The 18362-nt window shown below is 39.3% G+C and overlaps 1 protein-coding gene across 2 annotated transcripts in view; it reads right to left on the reverse strand.

Moving 5' to 3' along the window:
• srrm4 (serine/arginine repetitive matrix 4) overlaps positions 1 to 17878 on the reverse strand; it is a 61721-nt gene extending 43843 nt beyond the window's left edge. The window contains exons 1-2 of one of the 2 annotated variants that reach the window (XM_005928888.3): positions 17011 to 17878; positions 14657 to 14704 (exon numbers count right to left, since the gene is read on the reverse strand). In XM_005928888.3, coding sequence (XP_005928950.1) covers positions 14657 to 14704; positions 17011 to 17210 — 248 coding nt within the window. In that variant the 5' untranslated portion in view covers positions 17211 to 17878. The remainder of the gene's footprint in view (positions 1 to 14656; positions 14705 to 17010) is intronic. The other variant, XM_005928889.3, reaches the window with a different exon arrangement.
• Between the last annotated feature and the right edge of the window lie 484 nt (positions 17879 to 18362).

Here is an 18362-nt window from a genome sequence, read left to right on the forward strand (position 1 = left end):
AAATATAGACAATGTAGGTTAATGTGGAAGCTGATTGGATTAGGCAGATGTGCTTTAACTCCAGTCCTTTGGGACATCATGATTATTGCAAACATGGTTCAGAGTTTTTTCTATTTTAAACCTTTGGATTCTTTGCCAAATGCTCCCTTGGTGCATTGCAAGAAAAGCAAAATAAAAGAGTCAAACTTCTAGAACAGTCTTAATAATTTAGCAGTCTTCCTCAGAACTAGGAACTCATTTAGCTGAGCACAAAAGGCACTGGTGCATCGCCCTGGTCGGATCAAAGGCAAAGCATTAATTCGTGGCTTTTCGTTGTAGTCAGATATGGTGTTTTATTGCAACTAGATTTCTTTAAACTGTCTTCAGACTCAAAGAGAGTGCTGAGACAAAGCAATTCTATTTTCCTGCAAGGGCACCGCTGAGCCCAAGTTTAAATTGAATGCCCCAAAATAACTGTTTAATTATGTGGCTATCTGAGAGGCTTTCATGTTTTCCAAATGAATCAGGGGGAGTGTGATAACCGATTCTTTCATCGATGTAAAACTGGAAAAAAAAATGTCTCTCAGCTTCTATCAAAAGTGATAGGAAGCCACTGAAATGAGCTCTTGTGCCAGAGACATTAATTAGATTTCTTATAATTAGGTAGACTATCCTCACATCACCCCGATCTGTGCCAGATAAATTTAATTATTGGGCAAATTCTACTCTACCCGCTCTGTCCATATTTTTACAAGGCAGTTCTTCTGAGGATAATAGATGTCTTCGTTTATATTGGTTTACTTTCAAGGTGTTTTCAAAGGCAAATTTCCATCACAGCAGGTAATGAATCTGTTTGTGCTGGAGAGATTTCATCTGAATGTTGATAATGACCAGTTCTTTCTGAAGACCTGTTTAAAGTAAGTGAACCGTAAATGGATCAACAAGGGGCATATTTTAGCTTTTGTGACCATTCAGTTCAGTTCAGTTCATTTTTATTTCAAACATTTCAAACATGTGCCTTCACAATCATTACAAAATATCATTCCATTATTTGTTTGAAAAGGAGTAGGCTGAAGTATTTACTTATTTGTCCCTACCCCCTCAAGTTTTACCTCTCATTCATTTAATTTTTTTTGTCTTAAATTAAACAAACAACATATGAAACATATGAAGTAAAACAAAACATAACATACATAAATCAAAAACAAGAAATTAGCAAGCCCCACCACAGTATAGTTTCTTTCATATGAAAAATACAGAATATGTATATTTGCAGATACACAAGTTATGGAAAAACAACAAACCAAAACAAAACAAAAAAACAAAAAAACAAAAAAGAACCGCAACACCATTACCAGCAACATTACCGTCCTGGGTTAACCCCGTTTTCTTCATTCTTATACTTATTTAAAATTAGGTTTTTATATTTTACTTTAAACTGTTTTATGTTTTGACTGTCTTTTATTTCTTCTGTTAGACTGTTCCATAATTTAACTCCTGTAATTGAGATAGACATAGTTCTTAAAGTTGTTCTAGCACTTTGTATTTTTAAATTCCATTTCCCTCTTAAGTTATACCCACCTTCTCTTTCTATGAACAATTTACAGATTTCTTTGGGAAGCAATTTATTTCTTACTTTATACATTATTTGCGCTGTTTTAAGCTTCACCAAGTCTTGGAATTTAATAGCTTGCATTTAAATTCCTAGTTATATGTAACCATGATTACATATAAAAAATTATTTTGTTAAATAATATTCAAATATTGACAGCTCTCCAAGATGCTTCTCGGTTACTTAACCTACACTTGAAATGTGTTTGTCAGCAGACAACTGAGATTACGGGTGTGTGGGAACTGTAGTTTTCCATGTATTTTGCACAAACTACTACAGGAAATGAATTTATATTGTTATTTGTATACACAAAGGAAGGCGATCGTGGCTCAAGAGTTGGGAGTTCGCCTTGTAATCGGAAGGTTGCCGGTTCGAGCCCCAGCTTGGACAGTCTCGGTCGTTGTGTCCTTGGGCAAGACACTTCACCCGTTGCCTACTGGTGGTGGTCAGAGGGCCCAGTGGCGCCAGTGTCCGGCAGCCTCGCCTCTGTCAGTGTGCCCCAGGGTGGCTGTGGCTACAATGAAGCTGCTATCACCAGTGTGTGAATGGGTGGATGACTGGATATGTAAAGCGCTATATAAATACAGGCCATTTACCATTTAGATATTGGATTCTTAGGGGTACAGCTAACAAATCGTTAACTTAAAACCATAATGGTGAGCCCTACGGTGGAACAGATGGGGGTCACCAAAGTAATTGGGACTAACTATCTGACAATTACAAATACACAAGATTTCGCATGATTTTAGAGTCTTTATTCAGAGCAATGTTTGTATGATTAAAATCTCTGTCATCACACCAGCATTGCCCAAACATATTTAATTAGATGCAATGTGAGTAACAAACATTGAACAGACAGTGAAAACAGCAAAACGATAAAAACTGTGTTTTAGTCAGAAGGTTATTTCCTTCTGCGGAAATTGTTCTGGCCCCTCCCTGGCCTTGTATGTGCATAGATGGTAACCCTGAGGCATGGAGAGCAGCAGCAAACCCCCTGTACAGAATGAAGCACGAGGCAACGGCAACACAAAGGACATTGATTAAGTTAGTGGAAAAAGAGCGGCTGAAGTGGAGGTGGTTTGCAAAGCAGCATGCAGAAATATAGCAAGAGCAGCTGTACCACTACAGCTTAAATAGCATGTCCTATACACAAGATCGGCCAAAAAGATATGCAGACTGGTATCGGCTGGGCTATCAGCTGACGTGGGCTGGCACTGCAATGAGCTGAGCTACCAAGATCTCCCAAACTAATGTTAGGCTCACTTTTAAGATTTCCATTAATATCCTGCAAAGTACCATCTCATCAAGTCTTAAATCTACTCAAACAAACTGAGTCACTGACTGAATGAGTCAGCATTGCATTTGCTAAATGGCATCTGCAAAGTAATTTCTGCACTCATGGTATCCAGAGCCACAGATTCCCTTACACTGACCACATTTAACAAATGTCCAATGACTGAGCATTTAACAAGGCTATTACTAAACTTAATTAAGGAAATAAATGAGCCATTCCCAAGAACCCGAGTGACTCAAATACCAATCTCATGGTGTCTGGGTAGTTTGCTGATGTCATGTAAAAATAATAACTTTCCCGAGTTATCTTCTATAGTCTGAAAATAGAAAGTTGCACGACTGACTCACCATTTGCTGAAATCATTTCAGATTGAAAGATCATTCAGTTGACGTGTGAACGAGAAAGCCAGATAAGATCTCTCTTTGTTTATGCTTGTTTTTTTGTTTGTTTTTAACTTTGCGTTGTCATTTGAAGAAATGATTAGAAGATGATGCTTTTATTCCAGAAAACAAAACTGAACTATTAAATAGTCTAAAAAAAGACGAAGGTATCCATCTATCTTTTCATCTTCCCACTTCTTTGTGAAAGACGAAGATTTTGACTCCACTCTCTTGCATGTCTCTCTTACTTCGGGAACAGCGACAAACCTGTCAGCTCCATTTGTCCTAATCAGTTCTCAGTAAGATGAGCTGGTTACTGCAATGTCAGTCAGAATAACACTCACAATAGGAAGTAGCACACTGGCAAGATAGGTTTTTGAACAAGCCCCCTCTGCACGACTTTCTACTCAGCTTCACTGTCACTCTTTGACCTTGTTACTGACCTTGACATAGTTTCTACTGCTCTGAATCAGCCTCTTGCTTTAGTATTCCTGATCTATACTTGTTCAATATGTCATTAGAGACTGTGTGCCTCTGAAATCTGCCTTGAATCTCTATAGAGCAGCTTCACACAGTGCAATGTAAAACATGCCATGAGAGCTAAAAGCCAAATGTACACTGTAACTAGCCTAGTTTTAATTTAAAACAAACAAACAAACAAACAAAAACAGCAGCAGTTTTGAATATTTGGTATATTTGATGGCTCCAGTTATTTCATTTGACGGCCTCACTCCTTTTGAAGAGATAAACACATTTTAAAAATATAATAATTACTAGTAGAAAGCTAAAGGCTGACACTTATGTCAATTTGAAGCATAGTAGTATTTTTTATTAACTGTAGATGTCTTGATGCATGCTCAATCATCCAGGTAAGTACATATCCAAAAGTTGATTCTGTTCATCTCAACGTAGCACTTTCAGTGGGAGAAACGTTTCATCACTCATCCAAGTGACTTCTTCAGTCTCAACTGACTGCAGGTTTCCTCAAGCTTATAAACAGTACGTTTGCATAATGACTGAAACTAGCACCACTGAAGGAACAATGGGCTGGGAGGTCAGTTAGCTGAGACTGAAGAAGTCACTTGGATGAGTGATGAAACGTTTCTCCCACTAAAAACGTTACATCCAGATGAACAGAATCAACTTTTGGATATTAACTGTAGATGTTCCTGTAGCTATTCTATAGCTAATTTAACTTTGTAAAAACTTATTGTAGATGGGTGAATGGCACCCCTACCATGACCAGTTAACTTTATGATTGCTTGCTTTCTGTTAAAAAGCTCTTAAGTTTGACCCATACAGTCCTATGTAGAGGCAACTCTCCTTTGTTGGGTACTCTGACAGTGGAGGAAGGTTAAATTAAGAATAGGTTAAGATAACGGATAATGCGGATAATTCTCATACCTTCTATCTGTGACAGTGCTAACCTCTGAAGGGTGCTTCATTGTCTGTGACACTGTGTCCTTACACTACATTAAAATCTTCCCTAGAGGAGCTATAACTGCACTAATGACTAGCTGTTATACACTAGGAGTGTCTTAAAATCGGGAAACACTGCTATTGATCAACAATCTGGTCAATCCTGACATAAAATACAGTAATTTTACTGCTTAAAGGTGTTAAAAAATAAATTACTACTTAAAAAGAAAGCAAGCAGCAAAAATGAATCCTAGCTAAAAGACTACCTTGTTTTAAAAAAAATATTATTAGTATTTTGTTATTATGGCTATATATTGAACCGTTCAATAGCATAATGAGGCTAAAGGGCTGAGAATAATAACCTGGAATCATGAGAGGTTTAGTTGTATCTTATCTTAAGGCAGACGTATTTGCTGTTTGAAAAGGTCATTTCTTTGACTGACATGTGCAAAAGCAGCTAAAAACAAACATTTCAGATGTGATGCAACTTCACAGGAACGTTTCTGAAAATGATCTACGTATAAAGCAACCCTGTCTTTCACCTTGCTGAGAAGTTTCATAGTTTTTAAACCTCTTGTCATTTTTCAAGTCATGGGGTGACACCAAAGGTGAGAGCAAGGCCGTGTGAAGGAAATAATGTGGCGAGCCAATTAATTCCTGCGCTACCATCTCTGATTGCATTTGTGACATCAACACTGCCGCAGTTTGCACCCTTAACCCTGCATCAGTTATGCAAATGGTGGCAATTTCACATGACTGGCAGACCATCTTACTGAAATGAGGATGGGCAAGCAGCAAAAATGAAAAATGGAGGAGGAGGCTGAGACATGGGAGCCACTCAGCCTTGAAATGATTTAAGTGATGAGAAGTTGACTTTGATAAGTTCGCATTTTAATAATGAATACAATGACTGCTTCGGGGCTCCAGTTACAAAGAAGTAGTGCACTCGGCACAAAAAGAAAAAGACCAACGACGCTGATGGTCAGTCCATGTGAGACGAACCTTGAGTTTGTTTCTGAATGCCTTTTGTGTGAATCTGTGTAGACCTACAGTAAATAAGAGACTCCTGGGATGTTTTTAACACCAGAGTTAAAATTGCTTCTAGAATAAAAGGGAGCTTTGGCCTGTTATCCAGGATTTTTCAGATTTTCCAAAATGGCAACTCTGGCATATGCATACATATTTAATGAGGCTTTTGCTTCAGTGCGATTTTAGAGAGAGAGCGATTTCTGCCTACCGTCATTATGAGTGATTGCACTACCTAATGGCATGTTCCAGTTGGATGTGGTAATAATCTGTCTACCCCTGAAGCACCACTGATGTTATTATGATCAGCTGTTGTATATTCAGAACCTGTCACATTATATCATTTAGACTGAGGGTCTTGGAGTTGTGCTAAAACTGACAATTTTTTCATTATTGATCACTCTGGCCTGTGTCTGCAAATAATGTTTTAAAAAAGGGATAGAGTTGCAGTAATATTCACAGACAAATGTATTTTATTCTATTTTGTCTTTCTTCTTTGACGTGATATATTTGAGAAGCTGCAAAAAACTAATTATTCATTTTAAAATAGTTACCAGTTGATCAACTAATCAGTTGATTGACTAAATGCCTGAGCTGTGGTTTAGGGTTTGCTAATATCAGAGTATATTTAGAAAAAACACTCCATTTCTTTTCAGGTAAATTTTGGCAGTAGTGAGACTTCAACAAGAATTCTCTGGTATACTGGTGTGCATCCATGCACATCACTTGTGAATTATTTGATTAATACTAAGACGGTTTCTGGTCACACGTTTTTTGCCAGTGGTACAACTTTTTAAAAGAAAGATGTAAATAAAATACCAAAATCAGATTTAACCTCCTAGGATCTGGTGTCCACACATATGGACATCACATTTTGGGTTGTATAGACAAAAATATTACATTTTGCTCTACAAGGGCCTGATATCCACTTACGAGGACGTTATACTGCCACTGTTCTATCCAAATTTAAAGTGAATGTCCTCATATTTGGATCTCCTTTTTCTCAGAAACAAAAATTAGGTAAAAAAAAAAAAAATCTGGTAATTCTTTGTTTTTACATTCATCAGGTCGCAATCAGCCCAAATAGCAAAGAGAAATTAAAAATGCATGCCATGTAAGAGTTTGGGTCTTACGAGGTTTATGCACTTCCATCATAAAAGATCATACATTAAATGACTAACCACTTCAAAAATAATACACCATGTGCATGGATCTATAATATGCAGACCATGTGAGCAAGCAGTTTGTGACAAACAATAGAGAGAACACTAAATACCAAATTATCACAGGATATTACAGTCACTGGGAATTCATTGTTTTCCATTTCAACTCCACTGAGTAATTACGTATTTTAAAAAAAACTGCACATGACAATAGCACTTTCACATATATTGCATTAGTAAGCCTTTGCTCACTTACACTTTATATCTGTTTTTGTTTCTCTTTATTCTGTTTGCTGCGGGCAAAGTGATTAGCAGTTAAAGTTGAAAGTTGACTCATACCTTTTACATGTCCAGGGAAATCTCTGGTTTGTGAAGATCTAATAGGCTGTAATGAGCAAGCCGTCCCTCTCTCAGTACCACGTTCATTGGTAATGAATTGCTCAAAGGAATAGGTCATCTCTTACTGTCTGTAAGATTTACTACTGTCCATTTCAACTTGAGCCAGTAGAGGACAAAGGAGCGTTTCACCCCCCTCTCTCATCGTCTATTATGAGTTTATTCAATGCTGTACATTATGTGCCTACATATAATTCAATTCCCTTTGGCCACAACTCAAGAAAGGATTTCTATTCATGGGCTGGAATATGATATTCAGTAAAATGTAATAACCTTTGCTGCTCCAGTGTCCTGAAATGGACAATCTCAAAATGTCACTCACAGAGTCTGCACTTTTATTTCCTTCCTTCTCGCAGTCTTTCTTTTGTCCTTCCCTTTCCTCCTTTTTTTCTGTTCCACCAGAAAGTCATTACATCCTTGCTTCACGCTACTGTTATATTGATTTCTATCACCTTTATTATTACAAATAATAACCATTTCTCCTTTTCATTTCTCATTTTACCCCCTTGCCTCGCTCCATCTTTCTTTCTTTTACAAACAAGTCAATTACACAAAGTGGCTGCATTCAGTGACTCTACACGGCATGTGCTTTTCACATAATGCCGTATACATTTCGGTAATGTAAGAAACTAGAAGTTAATTTTTGCCCTATACAGCATGATTTGCTTTGACGCTGTTGTGTACTTGCTCCTCAATGTCAACAAAGGATACAGCATCTTCTCTGAAAGCCTTTGAAACAAAGCTCAAAGTAAGTTGAGTCAAAACTTTTCTGTTTTTGTTACCACCTCAAATAGATTCAAGAGGCCAGAACATTACTGAGCCATAGATAAAGATAAGGAACATCTAATTAACTTATTAACTTTTTGTTCTTAAAAAAAAGAGCAAAAAGCAAAAATACAAAAAAAATAAAAACACATGTGATCAGACTCCGTATCAACCAAAGCACTGAAAAATAATTTGCTTTTTTAAAGGAGAATTTACAGATTTTACATTTCAGACATTTTTGTGCATTGCTTATAATTTCCCGCCTTTATGTTTCCATCTGCTACATTTATTCTTGCAGAGCCTGCACTCGGCAAACTGACAAAATCACAAGCACATACTCCAACACACATCTTGTGAACAAGCGACACAATTTACTATGTTAATGGACTTAAATGCCATGAGTCTTTCTAAATGTCAGTGCACTCGATTTTAACATAAAGTAAGTGCGGCAGGTGCAGAATGGATCCATATTACTCCAGCTCAGTGTATTTTGTGCTCGTAAGCAGTCAAATTTCTAATCAGCAAGACAGAAACTTTCAGATTTGTTTTTTTGTCTGTTATCATTATGGAATTAAATCAATTCAAGCATAAAAACTTGGGCTCAAACAAAATCAGTTCCCCCTTCTGTGCTGTTGGAGCAGCAAATTTCCCTTTACAGCATGACAGATTACAGTCTTGCCTTATGTTTTACCGATGCTTATTGAACTTCTACATCTTTGCATAGCCTTAATGAAATATCTATTGTTGTCGTTTTGTCAGCCCTGAGAGTGGGAAAGTAGGCTCTTACAATTACTTTAGAACAATTTAGAAGATGAGTGCAAACATTTTGTGTGGCTTCTGTTGCATCTTATCATTCATTCATTCATTTGGATCCACTAAATTTTAACTTAACTCTACCTTTTTTAGTATTTAGCACCATTTACAAGTAAAAATGCACTCTTGAATGTTTTATTATTGGAACAAAGATACAAATTTTTTCCTCAACAAGTATAAACACACAGGGATAACTACCCCAAAAAAATCAATTCTAAGTATTCGTAATTAAAGAGTATTTCTGTGTCTTGTGGTGTTAAGTTTCTATTCACAGGAGTTTGCCACAATGGACAAATCTGCATATTTGATTTGACAGATTGTAATTTGTGTCTCCTGTGACTCTTAAACCAGGGATCTTGTATGTTGGTGATGAACAGATTTAAATTAAATATGTAATTTAAAAAAAAATATGTTCTATGTCATTTACTGGTGAACCAGTCATTTTAGCACAAAAAAAACCACTTGAATTTTGCCTTTCTAACTAAACATTTATTCCCTGAAAAACTAGAAAAACAATTCTCGACTGCATCAAATCACAATCATAAAAATGCACAATTCAGGATATGACACAGTAGCCAGCAGCTACAGGAGGGAGGGGTGTGGGTGGCATTTTCCAAGCAGAGGAGTTGCCACAGTGGGCGAACTGTGATCCCTAAAGGGAAAATTTCACAGCATCTCTAAGATGATGTAAAGGGTTAACACTCGGCTCTTTGCTTTCATCTTAAAAATGATGCTGTTGCTGTTCAGCTTTGAAGGACTTATCATGTCACTCCCCCTCCTCCCTGTGTTATATGTCAACCTCAATATGTTCTCTCATTATATACCTACATGTGTTTTCATGTGTGTGGGCACCTGGACATGCGAGTTTATTTTTTTTTTGAATGTTTTGTACTAATGAGGAAAGAATATATAAACACAAGTGGAAGGCCGATCAGAAATACATTTGTACTTTCTCAAGGTTTAAAGCAACTGATAAGGTGCCGCTAAATCCTTGGCACGCCTGAACAGACCAACGGGCCAAATCTAAACTAAATTGTCCTTCCTTGTGTTCACGGTCTTTATAACCGCTAGTTCAAGATTTCATAATCAATTCTTTAAAATTGAACTTCCTTGCTGAACAAACTTCCCGCATTCACACATTTATCTAAACTGTCTGCATCACTCTGTCACCGCTGCTGTTGCTCTTTTCAGTTTTATGTTATTTCTGTTCATGTTACAGCCACCTCTTTTATTATCTTCATGTTGCCTGTCAGGCATGGGGAGCAAGACAAAGAACAAGATGAAACAGCAATAATAACACCATATACTGATTCTGTTTAGGTATGTTCCTTTTCACTGCTAGGCTCTTGATGCCTTTGGGGGTTTGATGAACTCACTCACTACATACAATAATAATAAAAAGGCATGCGTGCATACAGTACATGTGTGTGTGTGTGTGTGTGTGTGCATGGACACAGTGCCTTGAAGGGTTCTCAGTAGCTTGATCCCCTGATTCATAAACTCGAATAAACACACAGTCTTACATCATTTTATGGAGTGTGTCTATGGGGACAAAAAATGACACATTTCCTGGACTCAAATATCAAAGGGTCTTTTGAGCTCTCTGTTCAAAGTGCTGCTTTCAACCTTTATCTCTATCATGCTTACACGATATTAAACATCTATCACAAGTTAGCACACGAGTCCAGCTGTAGTCAGGCACAATCGATAGGTGTGTCATTATAGCTAAACTCATTTCTCACCGCTGCGCTGTGCCTTTAAGTTGCCGAGATGAGGATGAAATTTGGAAATGTCAAAGTGAGCTTTAAAAGCCAGAAATATCACCTTTGAAGTAATTGTTGGGTCATTGGCATTCATCAATAACACCTTCAGACTCCCCAGTGATATATTACAGCCATTTTTTGCTGTAGGCCAGTGAATATATGTCTCATTCGACTTTTAAGGTGGCACTGTTCTGAATGCCAGTTTTTTGGGGGCCTGTTGATAAAGTGAGCAAATTCTTTCATTCCTTCAACTTACACTCAATCCTTCACATTTACTATTAAAACAAAATATGATCTTGAAGCTTTACATTTTTTAACTCCAGACTGTACCCCGGGAGACACTCTGAAGCTTTCAGCCCAGGCTCCCTTCCTCCAATCAGGGGAGGGGATTGCGGTGAGGAACTATTCCTCGACACCAACTGAGGTGTTTTGGTGAGGTGAGGGGTGCATGACCGAAAACCTGACCTCAACCAGAATGTATCCAGCCTCAGGCCACGTCATGCCTGGAGAAGACCCTGGACAAACTAGCATGGATGGATGAATGGATAGATAGTGCAGCAGTACGTTTAAGGGATTAGACCTCTGTGGGTTATTTCCACTATGGATTTCTTATGGCCACTTAATGTAAAAATTATATCAGTAAATATTCTGTATAACTCACTACCTCCAGAAAATGCATGTGGAGGTGTATCCCTTTAAGAACTGGTGCAATTTTTTTTAGATCCTTCTTACTTCAGAGCTACATATCTCATGATGTATCCAGGTCCAGAAGGAGAATTGCACAAAGTGGCAAGGAACTACAAACAGAAGTTGGCACTAATGCAGCTAGAAACTGTTTGCCAACCAACACTACACAAAAAAACAAGAACGCAGTGCTAACTACTCAGTGTTGATGTGGTACCTGTGTGGTGCAATAGCATTAGATGCTGCAGTACAAACAGGAGAAACATGCAGAGCTCAGTCGTCAAAAATTCGGCTTGGAACTCGTTGATAAATAAATAAACAAATAAATAAATAAAAATGAGATGAAGTCCAAACTCCAAGCCAGGAAACTCTAGAGTAAGACATCTCAACTATACAGAACTTTGAGGACCTGTTGAATATTTCCTAGTGAATAACATTGTGGTTAAATAGCAAACAGGCTTATCTATATATCTTAGGAAGGGCAGTGAGTGACTTTTTTTAACTTCTCTCCACCTTTAATAGTGTTTATCTTTTTTCTTTTGTTTTATTATCATCTAGTTATTGTCACTCATGGCCATAGTGGCTGCTGTTAAGCTTCAATTTTAATGGGCCTCAAAATGTCCTCCTTCCTGTAACTATTCTGTACTTCTCCCTCCCTAGCCCAACTCCTGCAGGCGATTATTTTCTCACAAAAGGTAACTGCATTGACACAAATCCTTTCTGAAACATTCTGTATTCCTTGAGTGAAAATAGGATGCAATAAGGCTTTCTATATGCTTTTTTCTTTTTGGTGACCTCAACTAAACAGTGCATCAGTTTATGTGGTTCAAATGGTTATTTAATTTGCTTATTCACATGAGAGATTTTTAATTCCTCTGGAATTCTTTTGATGCTTTCTAAATAGTTCAGCACTACTTGGGAAAAAGGGGAAGTTCTGTACATTTTAGTATTTATGAAACCCTTTTTAAATTCCATTGGGCAAACTCAAAAAGGCTTCTTCCTGAAGACCTCATGTTTTCATGAGATTTCTTCACCCTATTTCATAGCGAATGCAAAGCACTTCATCTGCCAGTAACACGGCCAGCACCTCCTGTCTTAAACATGAAGGTGTTATTTCTTTCCAGTCTACGGTTTTGATTTTAGAGACAGATATTTAAAAAATAGTTAATTACAGAACCTGAGAGACAATAAATCTATCATACATGCCTCTATTTATTTAAAGTTAAAACTTGCAGAATTGTAACAAATGTTCCAGCCATCTATTAAAAAGCTAAGAAGGTAGACTTTTTAGATTTGGTAACTTTTTACAGTTTTCTCACACATTTATATTTGTCATATTTTTTTTTATTTTCCCCTTGTATTTGAATCGATTAAAAATCCAATTTACCAATGAACCTTTCTGCTTTTTTTTCTCAGCCCATGACGTAAAAAGAGGCGAGAAACGCGCTGGAATAGTGCATCAAGTGTGAAGCTGCAGAAGGTAGATTGGTTCAAATGGATTTTGGAGTCAGTATCAAATGGGAATCCATTTTGGTGATAAGTCCGATTCCTGCCTGGGGAGCTGGCATCATCTCCCGCTCTCTTGTCAGCATGCTTCAGCAGCCGCATCCTGTGCTCTGAGTAATATGACACAGACACAGAGAGACCGAGTTAACACACACTGAAAAGATACTAGGAGAGGCAAGGACAGAGATACTGATGCGAGGAGAGGAAGACAAGTCGGGTAAAGATACTCTGCAATGAGGAGAGCGGAAGAACAGACACAGATGTACAACGGCAGACAAACCCCTCGTCCGTCACTAAATCATGTTTGTCATTCTCACAGAGAGAAGAAGAAAGAGAGTGATGCCTCGTCCCAAGGGGAGCTGTGACTGTTACTCCTTGATGTTTTCCAGACTCTACAGTATATCCTGTATTTATTCATGCTCCCTCTCTGAGCATTATTATTCCTGTATTTGCTTAAATGGGCGTGGATGCTGTAAGCATTCTTGCCATAGCAATTTAAATCTAAGACATTTTCTTTAGCAAATTGTGCAATTCCAACAGCCAGGAGGTGGACACGCAAACATCAAAAACTCTGAGAGGCTACAAGCCGTCAGACAATCACATGCTATGAACAAACCGCCACTTAATCAAAACAATTTTGAAGAGAAAACAATGACAAACAATATAATTATAACCCGAACTGCCGCTTTATTACAGACAACAGAACGAGCCCACATACTTTAACTCTGCATGTGAACTAGACCGGTGAATCTGTTGAACGAATATCAATTGTTATCTTGTAAATATGCCTGTATCAATCAGGTGTGCAAGAAATTACAGTGCTGGAATTACAAGCATTTAACTTTGTAAACTGCAGTCAGTTTGGTCTAATGATCACATCCAGCCACAGACCAACTTTTCATTTTGCAGTTAAATTGTAGTCCACACAATGGCAGAGGTAGACTTATCATATTTCACCAAATCTGGAAATGCAACCTATTGACAATGAGAAAATGTGCATTTTGTTTAAGGATTTGTATTACATTTAAGTGTTAAGTGTAATAAAACTGACCAGCAATGACACATTTTCTATTTTATGTGTTTTCCAGCTTCTTAAATTCATGGTATGGTTGTGTCATGACCAATCTGAGAGGTCAAAACCCAAGGATATGTAAATGCTACTGTTTTTCTGTCACTCAGAAACTACTGTTTCAGCCTTAGATGTAGATTTCAGACCGCACCCGACCCCAGTATTAATGGCATAATAAAAACAAAACAAAACAAAAACATATTAAAGAAGCAGAAGAATTATTGAAGTATTTTAAAATCCAATATTTTGAGTTGTATTCAAACTTAAACTAAAGTTTTGAGGCTGCAGTTAGCTTGCATTGCATTCTGTTTAAAGGTGTTCCTGTTATTTTGTCCATCCTGCTGTACGTTCCCACCGGTGCTGTCAGAGTACAAGCCCCTCCAAACACCCTTTCTCTCTCTTTCTCGTTAAACCAGCATCTGCTGAGGTAAGAGGCCTGAAACCCCCAACCACACATGCATACACACACACCCACACATACTCACACTTCACCCCCTCCCTTTCTTTGCAGTCTCTCAAGCTTGCCATCTGCCACAGAGTTGGACAAGACCCCACTAATATGGCAGTCACACGCACGCACATACACACGCATTACGAGCTTCCACCCTTATTTCAAATCCTCACAACCGCTGAAAAAAACTGCAGGGACACACATGATCGCACGCGTATACACACACTCGTGGTCACACGCTATACAACATTAAGTTAGGCATGCTGCATTTTTAATCAGAAGCCCCCACGAGCAACACAGCTTGCAGGGTCATAATGGTTTTGAGACAAACCCTACCCCACTGCATAGAGCTGGTGAACTCCTCCCCTCTTCTGTGTGACTGGCCTGGAGAAGAGGATAGAGGGAGGACAGAGGGACAACAGCGGACTCTAATTACTCCTCTGTGGCTATCCTCCAGCATTTTATTTCAGGAGTTACGGGAGACAGTGAGAGAGAAAGAGGCGAACAGAGAGGAAAGACTAGGATGCCACGAACAGACAGAGACTCGTGCCGATTGAACATGAGGCATCACCCTGTGGCTCTCCCTCAGTCTCTTCTCTTCTTTCCATCTCTGCTTGTTGTACATAATGCCCTCTCGTACTCACTGCAATTGTTCATCACCCCCCAGTTATCCACAGTGAATAATAATGTCTCCTCTTGGAGAGAAAGAGGAAGAGGAGCAAGCCTAAGGCAATGCATTCTGATGGTCTAAGCGTTCCCCAGTCACCCTATGCCTGGGCAAAATCAACAGTGCGGTAGGAAGGGAGCTAGGATGTCCTGCATCCATATTCTCTGGGTGTTGCATTTGTTTGTTTTGTTTTTCTCATTATTTACAATCTGTATCACCCAAGCCAAACTGTAAATATACACAGAGACAGGGCGAGAGACAAACTCTGGACAACGGGGACGCTGCCGTTGTCTTTCACAAATAGACCCAGGCGAATTAGCAACATTATGTCTTCTCTGTGGGGACATTTGCTCTCGCCTGCCCCTGCCCCTGCCATGCCGCCATCATCATCACTGTCACCCGGACGGAGCCCGTGGAGGGGCAGAGCCACTTGAGGAAAGCTTCTTTCCTGGTGAAGCTAAAGTTGAATAGACAGCTGGGCCCCGCTCCAGAGTCTCCAGCTATTTCAAAAAGGCTGCTCAGTTCACAGCAGCCAGCCACAATACATTTCTTTCTTTCTTTCTTTTTATGAGAGCCCATTCAGTTTGCTTCTAATTTATTTTGCCAGGTTCCCCAAATAGACTTGAATCTGTCATCTGCACCAGGCTATGGTTGACTGACAGAAAAATTGTGACTACAATTATTTGGTTAGATTGCGGAGCTGGGGCACAGTGGAACAAATGCATATTTGATCACTTTCTTATAATAAAAAGTCTTTTTTTTATCCATATCCTACAAGCCAATAAAATCTTTTATATCCAAGCCATATGCAGTATTACGGTCCTGCTGTAATAGAAGCCATTAAGGACACATTATTTGATTCACTGTGTCTTTCGCTTGCCTGTGCCAATGTAGGATGAAATGGGCCATTCTAATCCTCATTAACATAGCTAATTTCACATAAGAGAAAGTTGATAGTGGGTGTCAAAACCATTCAAAGGTCACCCAAGCAAGCTACACCATTTGACAGATAAGTATATCCATGTGCCCGTGGCTCTCTGTGTGTGTGACTAAAAAGTATGTATGTTTGAACATTTATTCCATTTGTACGTGCCGTTTCAGTTGAAGCAGGGTAACCTCCTCTGATACATTTGAGAAATAGGCAAAGCAGACAGAACAGTGCCTGATAACATGGTTAAAACTGTCAAAGCTAGCAGATGATGGTTGATCATGCAGACAGGAGCAAGGATGGGACAAAAACAAGAGAGCAGAGATATGCAGGAAAAGGGCATCAGACATTCATCCTCCCCTGAAGGCTTTAAGTGCTACAGCTAACCTTTGGTCGAAGGGATGAAAAGGGGGAAGAAAATGTCTAACATGTTGCTCCTTTAACGGAGGCTCTGGCACAGCGCCATGTCACAGGGGGACGAAAGGACAAGTCTGACATTAAAAGCACAAAAAGTGCATTCACGTGACCTTTAAAGGGGTCAGATAATTGAACATCAAACTCTTCAGGCCAGCTGTGTTTGGCTGCGTGACACATGTGGCTGCATACATTAGTGGAGAAAGATCATCCAGATGGCTGGGTGATAAATCAATAACAAAGGCATGTTTGAGCTAGGCTCTTACACGACCTCTTTATTCGCTGATTTGCTGATGTACGGATCAAAAAAATGTCTTGGCAGGTGTAATTTCGCACACATGTTGATTACACAGCTTTTTCAGCTTTCTGTATTACACATTTATCTGTATCCTGTATCCAACAAAAATTAATCCAGGTGCCAGGTGATTAATTAAATGTCTTTGACTTTTAGATTTTTAAGGCATGCTCTTCTGGAGGAAACTGTATGAACTGGCACTTCTTGTATTTAAAAAAATATGTATATAAAATTAAAGGAAAGTGTGCATCAACTATATCAGCAATAGCTCCACTACAATGCGCTTACAAAGTTTAGGGTTAAAGAAAAATGAGAAGTTTGAGCAAGCGTCCACGTAAGCTGCTGAAGTAATATAGCAGTAAATACTGTAAACTGTAGATACTTACTCAGTCACTCTCCTACTGGCGGTGATGCTAGCCACAATGACACTCTCTGGTCTTGGGGTGGCAACAGCCTTGAAAGTCCCTTTCCAAAACTTCTCAAAGAGCTGCTTCTCTTCCAGCTGGAAGGTGGTAGTGCTTCCCTGAGATCCCAGGGACAGAGAGGCGCCACAGGGACCAAGCTGGAGTGAACGTGGGGGCTGCATTTCTGCTTCTTCGCTCCAAACTGAATCACCTTCAGTCACTCACCCGACAGTCTCCCTTCACTCTCATACAAACGTGCGCACACACGATACTGGTTGTTGCTCAGGAACTGTCCAAGTACTGAATCAAACCGAGCAGAGTGCAGCAGATGCTTTGCTCCGTCTTCTCTTCTCACAGCAGCAGGTCAATGTGTCAGCGCGTCTGTCTGCTCTTCACTCTTGAGCGGGAGCGTGCGGAGAAGGACAAAAGCTGACCCTCTCCAACTAGAGACCGGGTATTGTTCTCCCAGATGAGGAGGGGTAATGGAGATTGTGTTTCTCTCTCCGCCTCTCCTCTTCTGTCACATCTGCTGCTCTTTGGGATGGGGTCTGGGTCGGGTTTGGAAGCCAGAGCGCTCCTTTTTTTCCCTTTCGGCAGCTTCACACAAAATTAGGCATTCCTTGACAATAGATGGAGCATGCTTCAGTCGTGAGAAGTGAGAGACCTTGTGCTTTTCTTGCTGCTAGAGTGCAGCGTTTTAGTGTAGAGATAATTGTGCGCCCACGCGCACAGGCTGAGGGTTGAGCGGGTGTCGAGGCAAGTGTTGCGGTGTGTCTGAGGGCAGGCGTATCTGTAAGTTGGAGAGTGGGTATGCCAGAGTGTGTGAGTGAAAATCGAGTGAGAAGCTCAGCTGAGAGTGGGTTGTTTTGTGTCTCTCAGCATGTGACGTCAAAATTGGGGGCTGGACACTGAGTAAAGGGGACATCCTCCGTCATCCTCTCTCACTCCCTCGCTGTGGTACTCTCACTCTTCTAAACCCTTGATTAGATTCACTTTTCATTTTTTTTCTCTCTCGCTCCGTTTCTTTTAATCTTTCTGTCTCTCTGCTTGTATTTCTCCTTTCCTCTCTGTCTTCCCTCCATCTTCCTTTTCCCTGTGCTTTCTATTAAATACATTTTGGGGGTTTTTAAAGCTACAAGAACTAATCAGTTAGACCATAAACAGAAAATAAATCCAAAATTGTTCGTAAATAATTAAAAATGAATTATTAAGCTCATTTAGTATAGTTTTAGTCTTGGACTCCACCAGAGTAACTTTACAAATAATCCTAACGTATTTTATACTGAGCCTTGCTGTAGCCCCTGAGTTTACCCACTGTCAGCATTTGGTAAATG

This window comes from Haplochromis burtoni, unplaced genomic scaffold (assembly GCF_018398535.1).
Source record: "Haplochromis burtoni strain Fernald_Lab_line unplaced genomic scaffold, NCSU_Asbu1 Contig_111, whole genome shotgun sequence".
Classification (NCBI taxonomy): domain Eukaryota; kingdom Metazoa; phylum Chordata; class Actinopteri; order Cichliformes; family Cichlidae; genus Haplochromis; species Haplochromis burtoni.